Consider the following 13,839-nt stretch of genomic DNA (forward strand, 5'->3'; position numbering starts at 1 on the left):
CCCCGAAGTGTGATACTAGTATACTACATGAAAAAAGCAAAACATTCACAGCACTTAAATAGCTACTTTTTTCAGTAGAGACAATTTAGCGAAGTAAAAAAAAAATGCTGAAAAATTGTATGGGTTGTTTTTTTTTTTTTTTTTTTTTTTTTTAACGAGATGTTTACCATTTTAGATTAAACCGAACTTCCGAGCTAATATAAAATTATCTTTCATCTTTCATCAATGGCTTTAATTAGTTTATTACATGCAATAAATTGTTTAAAAAGTAGGTATTCGTAGAAATAATATTTTTCTTATAGCATTTTCATAACCTAGTAAAAAAATATGTTAAGAACCAACACAACATTTATTATACAATTAAAAGTGTTTCAAAATTGAAGACACGTTTAAAATCTGCCTGCGTCACATTTACGTATCAGTGACGTCACTTAAAATTTTGGGATCGATATTGAAGCTTTCTGCGTACTTTCTTCCTACTCGACCACGTATACCAAGGACGACGTGTATATTGACTGACAGCTTTGAGATGATAATTTTGAATGTCGTCAACCGTAGTTATAAATTACTATATGTCCACCATATTATTAGGATTTATAATTATTTGGAGTGTGCTATTCTGCAGCATATATTATATACGGCCATCTGGCAAGCCATTACGATCACCAATAGTACAGGGATGAAAACGCCCTAAAAATATGCAAAAACTCCTTGTATAAATATTATAATATGTACTATGAAAAAGTGTTAAAAAATGAATTTCTTACAGTTTTTATATTTATATAACGGGAAACGCGTCGGATAGTATTGAATTTATATTATATTATATTATTATGGGTAATAGAAGTATTGTTATCGCCTCTTTAATTATTCTTAGATATGAAAACTGTGGTCGACGAATATTACATATATACAACACGTTCGACGCTATCTGACTACAATATAGGACTTCTAATAATACTCTTATTTTTATCACAAAAAAATTAATTTTGTGTTACAGTTTCTGAACTCTAAAAATATAATGTGAAAAATATTCTAAAAAGTAACTTAAAAGCAAATACACTCAAAAAAAATGTATTGAAATAATTTGGAGGGTCCCCTAAAATACGTTTTTTTGTATTCAAACAAGTCTACGTTTTATAACATCAGAAAAAAATATATTGCATCATAATCCCACCTCTAAATTCATCCATAAAGACGTATGATACGAATCAAAAAACTAGTAAAAGTGTTTTAAAAAGAATTCCGTAATTTTAAATAAAAATGTATAAAAAATATACATTCCTATCCCCGCGTGGGCTCACTCCTTAATTACATTTAAACGTTTAAATCCAAATCGAGCCACAACGAGCCCCTCTCTGTGACCCCTCTATACGTATCCACGTACAACTAATAAAACATATTAATATTATTATAATACCTGTAATACCTATAATACCTATTTTTCTGATTTTTTTTTTTGAAAATGTTTTTCCAGTCTAAAGATACGATAAAAATAATTACAATTATACCGTAAACGACGGTCCGCAGGATAGAGCGTAAACAAATTCATGTCGAGAAATAAAACGACGTGCGACGAAAACCGGCCGACCGCCGAGTTCGACCGGTTTGAATTCCGGGGCGGCCGGTTGATCGTCGGATGCAAGTGTACCAGGAACGACGGGATGCAGCACTATTGCGAGAGACTGAAGTGTGTGGCCGACCGGCCGCTGTGCTTAACTTACCCGGCGGCCACCTGCCTTCCCAGCCTGCCATGTCCGCCGCGGCCACCAGACCTCCCCCTACACGACGGCCACCACAACAGCAGCCGTGCCGAGTCACAGTTGTCGCATCAGCCGGTGGACGGTGGTGGTGGTGTTACCGACGGCGTTGTCGGTACCGGTGGAGTAGGGACTGGTGGTGGAGGGACCGGTGTCGGAGGGACCGGCGGCGACGAGCGCGCGGCCGGACGTGACGCGCGTTACCGACCTTTCAACTCGCGACGCATGCGAAAGTGGGCCACAGATCAATACGACGACCGTCCCGCGCTCAGAAAGTTTTTTCAACCCTGCCGAGTCCACTGTTTGCAATACAAGAGGCACAAGGGCGTCTGTGATGCACGAGAGACGAAAAGGCGAAAGTGATTTTATAACGATTTTATAGGGTATTGATATAAACCGTAGCGGCAAATAAAATTATTTTTTTATATTAATTTTACAATATTATTGGAATCGCGGGTTATTTATCGTGTATATGGGTTTCGACGGCCAAGTATAAATGAAAGGGGGCAGGGGCAAGTATTTCGATCAATAGTGGGCCCCTGGTGGGTAATATGTTTCCCAAGATGTACAGATAATGGAAATATTATTATAATTTGGCGCCAGGCTCAAAATTATCTCAATCTTCGCTTGCCTACGACACATGAAGAAATACAACACGTTAAAATTATCCAACGCGGATTTGTGGATATTATATAGTTATAAAAATAGATAATTGCTATACATATAAACAATAACTTGTATATACTAATATACAAATTGAAAACGTCTCCAATTTAGGTACTATACAACTTGCACATAATTAATCTTGCAATTTATAATTTAATTTTTACGATTTTTATATTTAACATTAATCTGCTCTGCTATAGCGTTATAAGATAATAAATAAATTTTGTAACATATATACATTTCCAGTCAAATATGAAAAAGTGTCACCGCAGTGGCTAACTAAGGATTTGTCACGGAGAGTTATACATTTCATAAAAACCATACCATAACTCGAAATGCAATAAAAATCATGCAACTACAATATTTATCTACATATAACGTAGGATTCATAGAAAAAAACACATTATTTGGGGGTTACAAACTTACAACCCCCGAACACATTCCTTTCCTGATCATGCCACTCTGTCATTGTATCATTTTATAAGTAGAAATATATTATGTATATTAATCTGGTGCTTACATATTTTATAATATCAAATACACCAATAGATTTTAAGATTTGAAACATGTCAATATTTTATTTATAATACTTATCTGTCTTACATTATTATACCCAACATACAAACGTAAATTTAAGAAATCGTCATTCGTCACACCGTCAAAGGTCAGTGTTATTGTTATTCTACTAATCTTAAGGTAGGTATATATGTAGAGCTTATATTGCACAAATATTGATGACACGTTGACAAACGCGTCCTCACATGTCAAAGTACTGATAATGGTAATTAACGTTTTAAATTTTTAATCCACTGAAACCCATCAATTGAAAAATAAAACAATGATAATAAAATATTTTAAGTTGATGAAATTCGTTAAAAAAACCGAAAAATGACGAATATTTAGAAATTGAAAATAGTGTACGGACTTTTTAAAAACTAATCATACTGAATGATGACAAGAAGTTCATACACCAATTGTGAATTTCATGTTGAATTAGATTGTTTAAGCTCATAAAGTCATAACACTTCAAGTACTTCCGGCGCACAAGGTAATTTCAAAGTTCAGTTAGTTCAGTATCATGTGTTGAAAGTTTCAAGTAAGGTTACATCTTTATAAAATTCACTACCGTCACAGTTACTTAAACCAATATACTTATACTGTTCTTCTAAATACATAGGCAACATGATACATTTTTACAAGGGGGGGGGGGTATAATCTATATTGTTTCATGTACGTACACAACATATATTCTAAAAACGTAGGGGGGGTGAGCTAGTCTTCTAAGCCACCGTTTATACACAATACACATACATAAGAGACTATATTATACAATATTCGTTGTTGGAAATTTGGGATATTTTTCTAACATGCGAAAAAGTTGTTTGTTTGTTGGCCTCCCGAGAAGATACGGCTTGTTTCACTAATCAAGGCTAATATATATTATTTTTTATCGTTAGTACGATTTATAAGCTTTTTAATAATATAGATTGAACGGAACTCGCTTGAAGGTTTGATCACATTCAACAATGTAAATGTATATTAATTAAACTGACGATGAAGAAATTAAAAAACAAAAATGTTTTTGAAATATTTTGGGATTATTATATAAAAACAAAATGACCATCATTATATATTTTTTTATTGTCGTACTTATTTAACGAAAAAGTAATATTCAGCATAAATTATAAATGAAAATTAATAAAAATTACACATAATAAAATAACAATAGAACTGCACAGTTTGCATGCTACCTTTTTTGTAGTCGTTTAATAGGGAGATTGTTTTTACAGTGCCTCTTTTTCGATACTCATAGTAAGACGAAGTACTCTATACAAAATGTGTACCTACTTGTTTTTTGTTATCTAGTTACCTGTAAGAAGAAGTTAATTATTTGTATATGTGGTAGGGTCATGTTAAGATTTTAAACACCTGTAGTATGACATTTTCCCTCATACTGATTTACAAGACTGATTGGACTTGATATAACAGGTATAACTGTATAATAGTATGACGTTTTATAATGTCCAATACTTGGGGCGCTGTTGTACCTCGACCCGCCAAATATACAGTGTACACTCTACCCAATATTAATAATATGACCCGTACCCTATTATGATAATACTGATATTATACGCATTTTTTACATACCTACATTATATATGTATAATATGGCCTATTTAATTTTATGAAAAATAATAAGCAACGATAGTAATAGTATAATATAACTATTAAAATTGAGAAATAGACAGCGATCTCATTAAAAATCGGTGTCTCTTAGGGAGGCCGGGGAATATATTACAACAGGTGTATTTAATAAAAACATAACCCATATACTCGTAGGTATAATATAACAGGAAGTATTAAGAATAAACAGTAATTCGGACCGTATAGTTTTCAGTCGGCAATCAAAAACCTATTAAATATAGGTTATGTTTTGAGCTATATATTATACTAAATGGGTTGTGGTTCCATGCTTTTTACTACTAACTAAAAATAAATTGAATATTATGAATGAACCTATTAATATTAATATACTTAAAACGACGAACGTCCTTTTTTAATATTTTAGAAAAATTGTAGCTTTTCATGTCGATGTGATACCTTATGTGCTCGTCTGCGTATTATATATTTTTTTCTTCGGCATTCGTGCCAATATTTACTGACAACTAATATGTGTAATTAGTATAGTAGAGTTTAAATAGTTTCTACACTATTTATAAATTATATTATAAGTATAGTACTGTAGTAACTGTATAAGGTCTGATGTAATTCAGTGACTTATTTTACCTGCCTATCTGGTATTAGCTAGTGATTGGTATTGATTGGGAATTTAAAAATATAAGTGTTTAAATTTGCGCTTTAGACCTATAATACTATCAATATACAACAAAAATATTGAAATTAACTTCGTATAGTATGTTTTTTTTGTACCTATATAAAATGAGTTTCAAACCATAAAAAAGTGTATAACCGTAAATTTTAAAATCGTGTACATTCACCATTGATGTTGCTTAATACATTTTTTTATACACCTCAGCTATAAAAATATCACCATAAGTTGTTATACATACACCTAATATTTATTTTATAAGTTCTCATTTGTTATTTTACTTACCTATTGTAAATATAATGCTTCAAAAAGCATTCTATTTAAAGATCTAAGAGAAAAACATTTTTTTCTATTTATTTTTTATGGACAATATACAAAAAAAGATACGCATGCATTGCATCAATACCTATAATAGGGATATCTACTTTGATATTTAATACCTACTGTTATATTCGTCCATGGTATGATGAATATATTTTTATAAAACTACGATTGTCCAAAAATTATTATGATTTATGAATAGGTTAACGTATAAAAAAAGTGTTTGCTATATCTTATTTGGGGATCATGAGTGAGTCGTATTTGGAAAAAATGGTGTTTTTTTAATTGGATTGATTGAAATAACAGTCTTTTAACATCAGTAGATAACAAAAGTACAAAACATAAAATATTATCTTGAGTGTTAATGAGTGAATAAATTAAATAAATACGTGAATACATAAAAATAAATAATAATAAATAATAAATAAGAAACAAAAGTGAATAAAATCAACGCGACGTAATTTTCGATGCAACAGTTGTATTATATACTCGAAAAACCCATATAATAAAATACATTATTTTATTTTTATTTTCATACACCTAATATTATTTTAATTGAATATTACAACAAAGTTAAAAAATATGAACAGAAAATTCTATTATTCCCATTTCAATTGTAGAGTTTCTTGTTTATTATATTTTTATGAACTGCGCACTAATCATTATGAATTTCCAGGTTATGTTAACAAACTCAGTACCTGTGCGTTTAAGTTAGTAGTTATAGGGGTTGACAATAGAAATGTTGATTATTTAAAATACAAGGTCACTGGTTAGCAAATTAATTTTATATTCCGGTTCCTTGCAATAAGTAATAACCATATGCTTCAAAGAACATTGCTTAAATTCCTGCATTATTTTGGATTATGCGTAGGTACCATTTAATCTTAATAAAAAAGAAAATACTCGTATACAAATTGATATACATAATCATTTATGAATAGGTAAGTTAAATTCTTGTGTAATACCTTTAGGTGTTAGTGTTACTGTATATAATTTTTAGTGCTCAGATTTCCGCAGTTACCAATGGTTTTAATTTAATTGTTTTAAATATTGTATGGGTAGTAAATAAATAAGTTGAGATACGAATGACACGATATGATCGATTTTTTCTAAGGCATTGATGTGTATGACGCATATACCTATACAACTATATTACTTAATTTCAAATAATAACCAATAATATTAGTTATTACTATAAGTCTATATTAGCCAAATAAATATTTAATGTTGACGTGCTATTAATTATTGTTCTATATTTTTACGAAAAATCAAATTTTTATTCTTATGAGGTCATTTTTGTATGTTTCAACCCTCATACTTATTTACAGATTTTAAACTAAATAATGCTTCGTCAATGAAAATATACATATTATATTATATATATTAAGCCTTTTATAAGATAAATATAAGTTTTTAAATCGTCATGAAATGGGTCCAAATTGGAGAAGTGGCAATTCCTTTAAATGCTTGTAAATAATAGACAATTGGATGATACCCCTTACATACATACACTTACCTACCAACACTTTTAGAAAAAATGTTACTTATATTATGTACTAAATGAAAACCTGGCTTCGTTTATGAATAAAATAAATAAAAACGTGATATTATAGTATAAATTGTTCGCCGAAAAACTTTCATTGAAATTAAATGTGTGCTCTCCTTTTCACCCAAATCAAATGGGATAAATATCGCCGCTATATAACATGGTTTAGTATGATGTACAATATATTAATGTATAACATATTAATAATAGGTATTTTACAACCGGCGATAAACGATTGCAGACGGTACTTATCAGGGTGACCTTTTTAATAACACGATTGCGAACGTTTATAGTTCAACAATGGACCCCCGAAAATGCCACGATTGCGGACACAAGTTGCCAAATTAATAAATAATATTTCGATAATCTGGGAAGGTGGGAATTCTGAGTGTATTAATATTGTAGTATGTAACAATTAATTTCTGTTGTATTACTGACAATAATTTCATCAATAAACTAAGGTCGAGAAAAATCAGTATCAAAAAAGATTTAGATAGAATTAAATTAACTATTCAGAGCTATAATGATTATAAAAATCACCAAAACGTATTACAATATTTAAAATCAATTTGTTTTCATTATAGAAGGAAAAAATATAAATTTTTTTAATAAAGGTACCAATATAAAATTATTACAGCTCAATAGTTACAAAAAATATAAATTTAAATAATGAAAAATGAGAGCTCGGTTTTTTGCTTTTTTGATTTTCAATTATTTATTTTTTTACGTATGTAATTGTATTGATATTGTGGATTTTTAACGAATATGTACAGCAAGTACTTAATTTATAAAACACTTTAGTTTTTGATTTTTAACTTATTTTTATAATCACAATATTGTGGACTATAGAAATACAACGCCAATGTCATTATGAATCTATTATCACTTATCATCATTTGTGTTGTATGATTTAAGATTTATTTTACGTAATTACGTATATATCTTACATCGTGCTGTAGGGAGACACTATATATATAAGCCCAAACATAAAATTGAGAACCGTTGTAGGTAGACTACGTCTCACGACTTGGCAACGTTTCACTAAATTTCGACCGAAACCGTGTGATCTTTTGGGTAAAAAATAGTACCTTTTGATGGTGATCGTCCACAATCGTATTGCAACAACAGTTAAGTGTCTTTAATACAATTTTCATAAGAAGCATAAATGCATAATGAGTAAATATGAAAATAATAAAATGATAAATCTATGATGAATCGAATTAGAATGGGTACACAATTTTTACCAAAAATTAACTAATAGTTAAGTATAGACGTACATATTATTATTATATATTTAAAATATGTTTCCATGCTATAATCATTATACATTTACTTATACTAATATATTACATTATGATGTCTAGGAATGTAGGATTTTACACCACGCCAGTTATAACAAGGTATACCTTGTAAGTCTTAATTTCTAAGTCTAAAAAAAGGGTATGGAAAATTTTACAATTTTATTGAATTAGATAATAATCATACATGGAATTTAGTTGTACACAATTCGACACGAATTTGAGTTTTGGAATGTAATTCGGGTTTAACAGTACCTCAGACAAAGCAAATTTTATTACATGATAATATAATAACGTAAATAATTAATAACTAATAAAAAAACGAACAAAAAATAACTTAAAATTGATCAGAGGCTATTTGTTTGCTATAGATCTAGTCGTATAGGCCATAGGTTATAGTTATAGCGGGATAAGGCAGGTATAATATTATTATAAATATTTACGTATAATAAAATATTTCTAGTATACATACTTTTACCTACTAAATTAATGTTATTACTCGAATGCCTTAAAATTTCTCAATTTCGTATAACGCTATACTATATTACTACGAGTATAAAGGGTGATTTTTGAAGTATGTCGCTCTCATTTTTTTCTTTAATAGAACATCTATTGAAATATATACACGGTTATATAAAATTCTCAAACTACTTAGTCATATTTTGATATAGACACATCAAAATTCCAAAAAAAATCTGCTGAATTATAAATGAAAATGGGAATTCATATTTGTAGTAATAACTTGATCTTTTATTGTTGTCGTGAATCCTCAAATTCTCTACTATAAAATTACAATTTACAATGTTATTGTCCTGCATACGATTTTAGATATTGCGTCATTCTTTAGTTTTTGATAAGTTTTCTTCTAGTAATAATAACTGGTTAAATAACTATATTAAACTAGTAAATCGTTAAAATAATAATTTGTAAATAAATATTCACAATTTTTTTTATAGCAAACGTCGATCAACAACTAATAACTCATAACTATAATAATAATAATAACATGTAATATTATACTAATTACAAGAAATCAAAGAGTAATTTTTTTTTTATTATTTTAATAGTATATTCTGCCTAATTATAATTTTATCAATAATAATTATCCTTCAAATGTGTGGAGAGTTTTGAAACTAACATATATATTTTTGTGTCTTTGCTAGTAAATCGTAATTATAATAAGAGATAAATAAAAATTATCGTACTCGTCGGTCCAATAGTCATTAAATTTCGATGTTGGATTTTAACATAGAATACAATTATTATACCATAATATTATTTTCAACGGTATTGAAAAATAAGAAAATGAAAACATGATAACATTTCGCCATTAAAATAGCTCGTTTATTGAAAGGGAGAGAAATAAATTATCCGTTTTTAAAGGATGGTGTATAGGTGATATGGACATACGGTCACTGTTATTTTGTAGGTAGGTAGTAGGTACCCAATACCCAAACAAATAACATTAAAAAATAAAACTAGTGAAAAAAAGAAAATTTTACGTAAGTACCGAATAGTTAAAAAAACTGTTTCAAAATAATATTTGTACTGGGTACATAACACATATATACTAATATTGAACGTTGTTTTACTTCTCCCTATAGACAACAGCCAGACGAAGTGCGGTCGAAGAATTATACTCGGGTAACAAATGATATTATATATAGAGATCGTACACTGCAATTGTTATGAGACAATCACGTATCCTAAACATTTTTGGATAAACTCATGTGCCCAGAAATGTCCTTCGGGTCGAACACCCGCAGTGCCGGGGCAAGTGTTTTTTCGTGAGCAAACAACAATAATATAATGATTTTAGGTACTCACTAAACCGATTCTTGCTCGTCCCTTTGTAATTCGGACGAAGTCCGAAGCCCCCGACAAAAGAAGGTACGCCAGTACATCCTATCAGATATTTATTATCGATTTAATCTGCCCGCCACTCAACCCCCTAGTAAAGTACATATTGTATGATGCACCTAAAATCTTATATTGTCGTATAGTGCTCATTGGGTATACGGATGTTACTATTATTATAATGCTTGGAGACAAGCACATATCAACATGTAAATGATACCCATGTATAAGTAGTTCGTTATTTACTGTTAGTGTGTTATTTATATTGTTATTATTTTTATACATTCAAATATACAATATAATACAAATGTATTTTAAATGATTGCCTGTTTGTCCGGTGGTCGATAAGATTAAATATTAACTGTGAGGAGTGAGGACTGAAATGATAACCCACAGCGCGCCCTGACTGATCTCTAATGTTAACCTTCCAGTTCTCGGTGTAACCAGCTCACAGCTGCTGCTGTTGTACTATTTCACTATCGAGCGATCCCGCGCTCCGTTCGGTATTTCAGTGCGAGTCATCTACACGGCCCTATTTTCAATAACGTTTAATTCGGTTTTTTAGTTACTAATCGTCCATCCGTCCGTCTCAAACCATCCATCGATACTCGCACGTTATATCGTAGACATACACACCGTATTCACATATTTTATATTTTATTATATATCAGGTATTATAAACCTAGGTACATAAAAATGGGTTGTGTATCCAGCAAGAGGAAAGCTGGTTCAACCGAATCTACTTCGACTATGTTCAAAGTAAGTGCACCTGCCTACTGATAATTATTAGTGTGGGCAGCAACGAAATTATTTCATTTTTTTTTTTTTTTTTGGTACCTGCAATTTTTTCACTTACCACCTACCTACAAATAATCAATTCGAATATTTCTATGAAAATTAATGACTGTTATACGAAAATAACTTTCAGGTTACTAACATCGATTACAGCGGTAACGAAATAAATCATGGTCAGATTGAAATCACTGATAGCGATTTGGTAATGCATTATGCAAGTGAAAAATCAACTATTTCATGTCCACTGAGCACAATCCGACGTTATGGTTATGAAGATTTTATGTTCTGCTTCGAGGCTGGCCGTTTGTCTCCCTACGGTCAAGGAATATTTGCATTTAGAAGCAAAGATGCTGATAAAATTTTCAATACTATCAAACGACATATACAGGTATCATCGATTGGTATTAATATTTTTTTAAATATAAAACAACTGTTATTATTTTCAAAAAAATTCTGTATAATATTCACATGTGATCGTTTAGGATTACTACAACTTTGTGCCTTTTTAAAATTGTAAAGTTGTGAAATATCAAATAGGTGAACTCGGAGGGGGCAATGTTAGCATTTATATATAAATTTAAAAATGTCGACAATTTTTTTCACATTTTCTCAATTAAAAAAAAATTTCCAAAAGTCAGAGGAGGAGGGGATGATCCAGCTTGCACCTCCCCTCCGGGCGCCCATGGTCTAAGCATTAGGTGGAGTTGAACTTGCTTTGTATTACATAATTTTGTTCTGTTTACTAAGTATGGATTAAAAATAAGGGTTTACCTTGGAAAAATGTACAATGGGCTCTGATATTGTACTGTTATCATATATTAATAGATAAAATATACTTTTGTTTTAAATTATACTTTTTAAATGTAAGTTCCTAATAAGTATTTTTATATCATTACCAAAAGGCAAACAAATTGATAATTACAAATTTGAATTCAAAAAAATATTGTAAACATAGCCCTTCAACAGTTTAGCATGTATGGGACATGTGTCTCTTGCACACAAAAAATATATATATTTTCTATTGTAATGAAAAAGTGGCCTGACAATGAAAAAAAATGTTTGATGATCAGGATATCAATGTTCGGAATTATAATAAGAATCATTAATACATACATAACACCAATAATAATTTTTTTCCTTGTTTAAAAGAATAAATAGGTAAATGTCATGTCTAGCAATCATTTTTAATTAAGAAAACATTTTTATTTTAGATTTCAAATGACACAAATATGGCTGAAGATATGTCTTCTGAAGTGCATTTTTATTCTGGTCTATCACGTCCAAAAACAAATCATCATGAAGAAGATGTTTATGATGAGGTCAGATTTAATGGACTAAGAAATAGCAGTGAGTCAAATGTTGAATCTCCATACCTCGAGCTAAATCCTGACAATTCATACTACGCTATTTATGAAAATATGCTGAATGCCAATCACAATCATAATGGTGCGTTGGTAGATAATGCTCATAATGGTAATTCTTATGCGTCTCCTACAGAAGTAGTTACTTATACTGAAGTTGAAATTGCTGTTTGTAAACCTAAAAACAATAAAAATAAGAATGAGTTGCCACCAATTCCCCCTAAAAAAGAAACTTCCGAATATACAGTTATAGATTTTGTACGAACAAGTCACTTCAATAATGGAAATTTGTTCAAATGTACTTCTAATTCAGGCACCAGAAGAACTAGACATGATTATGGAGTGAGTACTCCTTAATATTATCAGACACTATTACATTTGTTTACCTACATTAAGTGTTTAATATCTTAATCAAAGCCGATATAACCGTATTAAATGATTTGAATCATCAACAATTTTTTTTACTAATTAAATATTATTATTTTAAATTAATTTTTGTTTCATTTAGTTTTATATTTTTACTCAGCATATTTTTGCTATCCAATTTAAAATTGTATTTTTATAGAAGATGCTTTCATATAAAAATAAATTTGAGTAAAACTTTCCCAAACTATATATGCAGTTTGTGCTTATTTTATCATAACATTTAATTTTATATATTTCATAATTTGTCCAAATAATATTTAATTTACAAATATATGTATATAATACCATGATACAACAATACATTCCAAATACTTGTTTTGTATTTTTACATCAATATTTTATAAATATAAATAATTTACTAAAAATTCATTGAAACACAAAGTATAAAAATATAATTGTGATAAATAAGATTTATTTATTTTTCATTTTAACTATTTGGTATGATATGTTAAATAATAAATTGTATTATTTAAAATAGATATATTGTTGTATTTAATTGTTTAATGTTTGTTTAAGTCTTATTAAATAAGGTAATTAACACTTTTAAGTATAGTTATACTAATGTTTTATGAAATACTCACTATTCATTAGAAACAAAATATATGAAACATAAATTAAGAAAAAAATGAATTACAAGTAATAATAACATTTATCTTTTCAGTTATTATTTTTACCAACAAAACCCTCTCCATATGTATTTTTTTTGTTATGATTCTTATTGTATTAGAATTTAAGATTGTACATTTGTACATAAAGTTTTATACCTAAAAATAATAATTAATTAATAAATTTTTAATTCTTTACTTAAGTATAAAACTTTACTACATGTTAATTGTGTGCCAAAAGTTATGTTTCAAGTAATAGCATTATTATTACATAAATACATCCTTTATTTTGTAACTGTAAGTAGTTACTATTTATTAATAATTATTATTTGGGTATTTAGAACATAAACTATATAATAATCATGATAAAAGAC

At 29.2% G+C, this 13,839-nt stretch overlaps 2 protein-coding genes across 2 annotated transcripts; both read left to right on the plus strand.

Annotated features, from left to right (window-relative positions):
* Positions 1-1,550: 1,550 nt before the first annotated feature.
* Positions 1,551-2,123, plus strand: LOC111042378. Its single transcript, XM_022326967.1, has one exon. The coding sequence runs from the start codon at positions 1,551-1,553 to the stop codon at positions 2,121-2,123; it is 573 nt and encodes a 190-aa protein (XP_022182659.1).
* Positions 2,124-10,731: 8,608 nt separating this feature from the next.
* Positions 10,732-12,848, plus strand: LOC111042377. The gene is made up of 3 exons (XM_022326966.1): positions 10,732-11,037; positions 11,207-11,461; positions 12,285-12,848. Exons 1-3 carry the CDS (start codon positions 10,975-10,977, stop codon positions 12,789-12,791), a joined length of 825 nt encoding a protein of 274 aa, XP_022182658.1. The 5' UTR covers positions 10,732-10,974; the 3' UTR covers positions 12,792-12,848.
* The last annotated feature ends 991 nt before the right edge of the window (positions 12,849-13,839 follow it).

This window comes from Myzus persicae, unplaced genomic scaffold (assembly GCF_001856785.1).
Source record: "Myzus persicae strain clone G006 unplaced genomic scaffold, MPER_G0061.0, whole genome shotgun sequence".
Classification (NCBI taxonomy): domain Eukaryota; kingdom Metazoa; phylum Arthropoda; class Insecta; order Hemiptera; family Aphididae; genus Myzus; species Myzus persicae.

What these genes read in the sequence shown, in the direction of transcription:
- LOC111042378 (XM_022326967.1), top strand. Translation starts at nt 1,551, where the DNA reads ATGTCGAGAAATAAAACGACGTGCGACGAAAACCGGCCGACCGCCGAG.
- LOC111042377 (XM_022326966.1), top strand. Translation starts at nt 10,975, where the DNA reads ATGGGTTGTGTATCCAGCAAGAGGAAAGCTGGTTCAACCGAATCTACT. An exon ending in CTACTTCGACTATGTTCAAA is followed by an intron (nt 11,038 to 11,206) that starts GTAAGTGCACCT and finishes AATAACTTTCAG; the next exon opens with GTTACTAACATCGATTACAG. An exon ending in CTATCAAACGACATATACAG is followed by an intron (nt 11,462 to 12,284) that starts GTATCATCGATT and finishes TTTTTATTTTAG; the next exon opens with ATTTCAAATGACACAAATAT.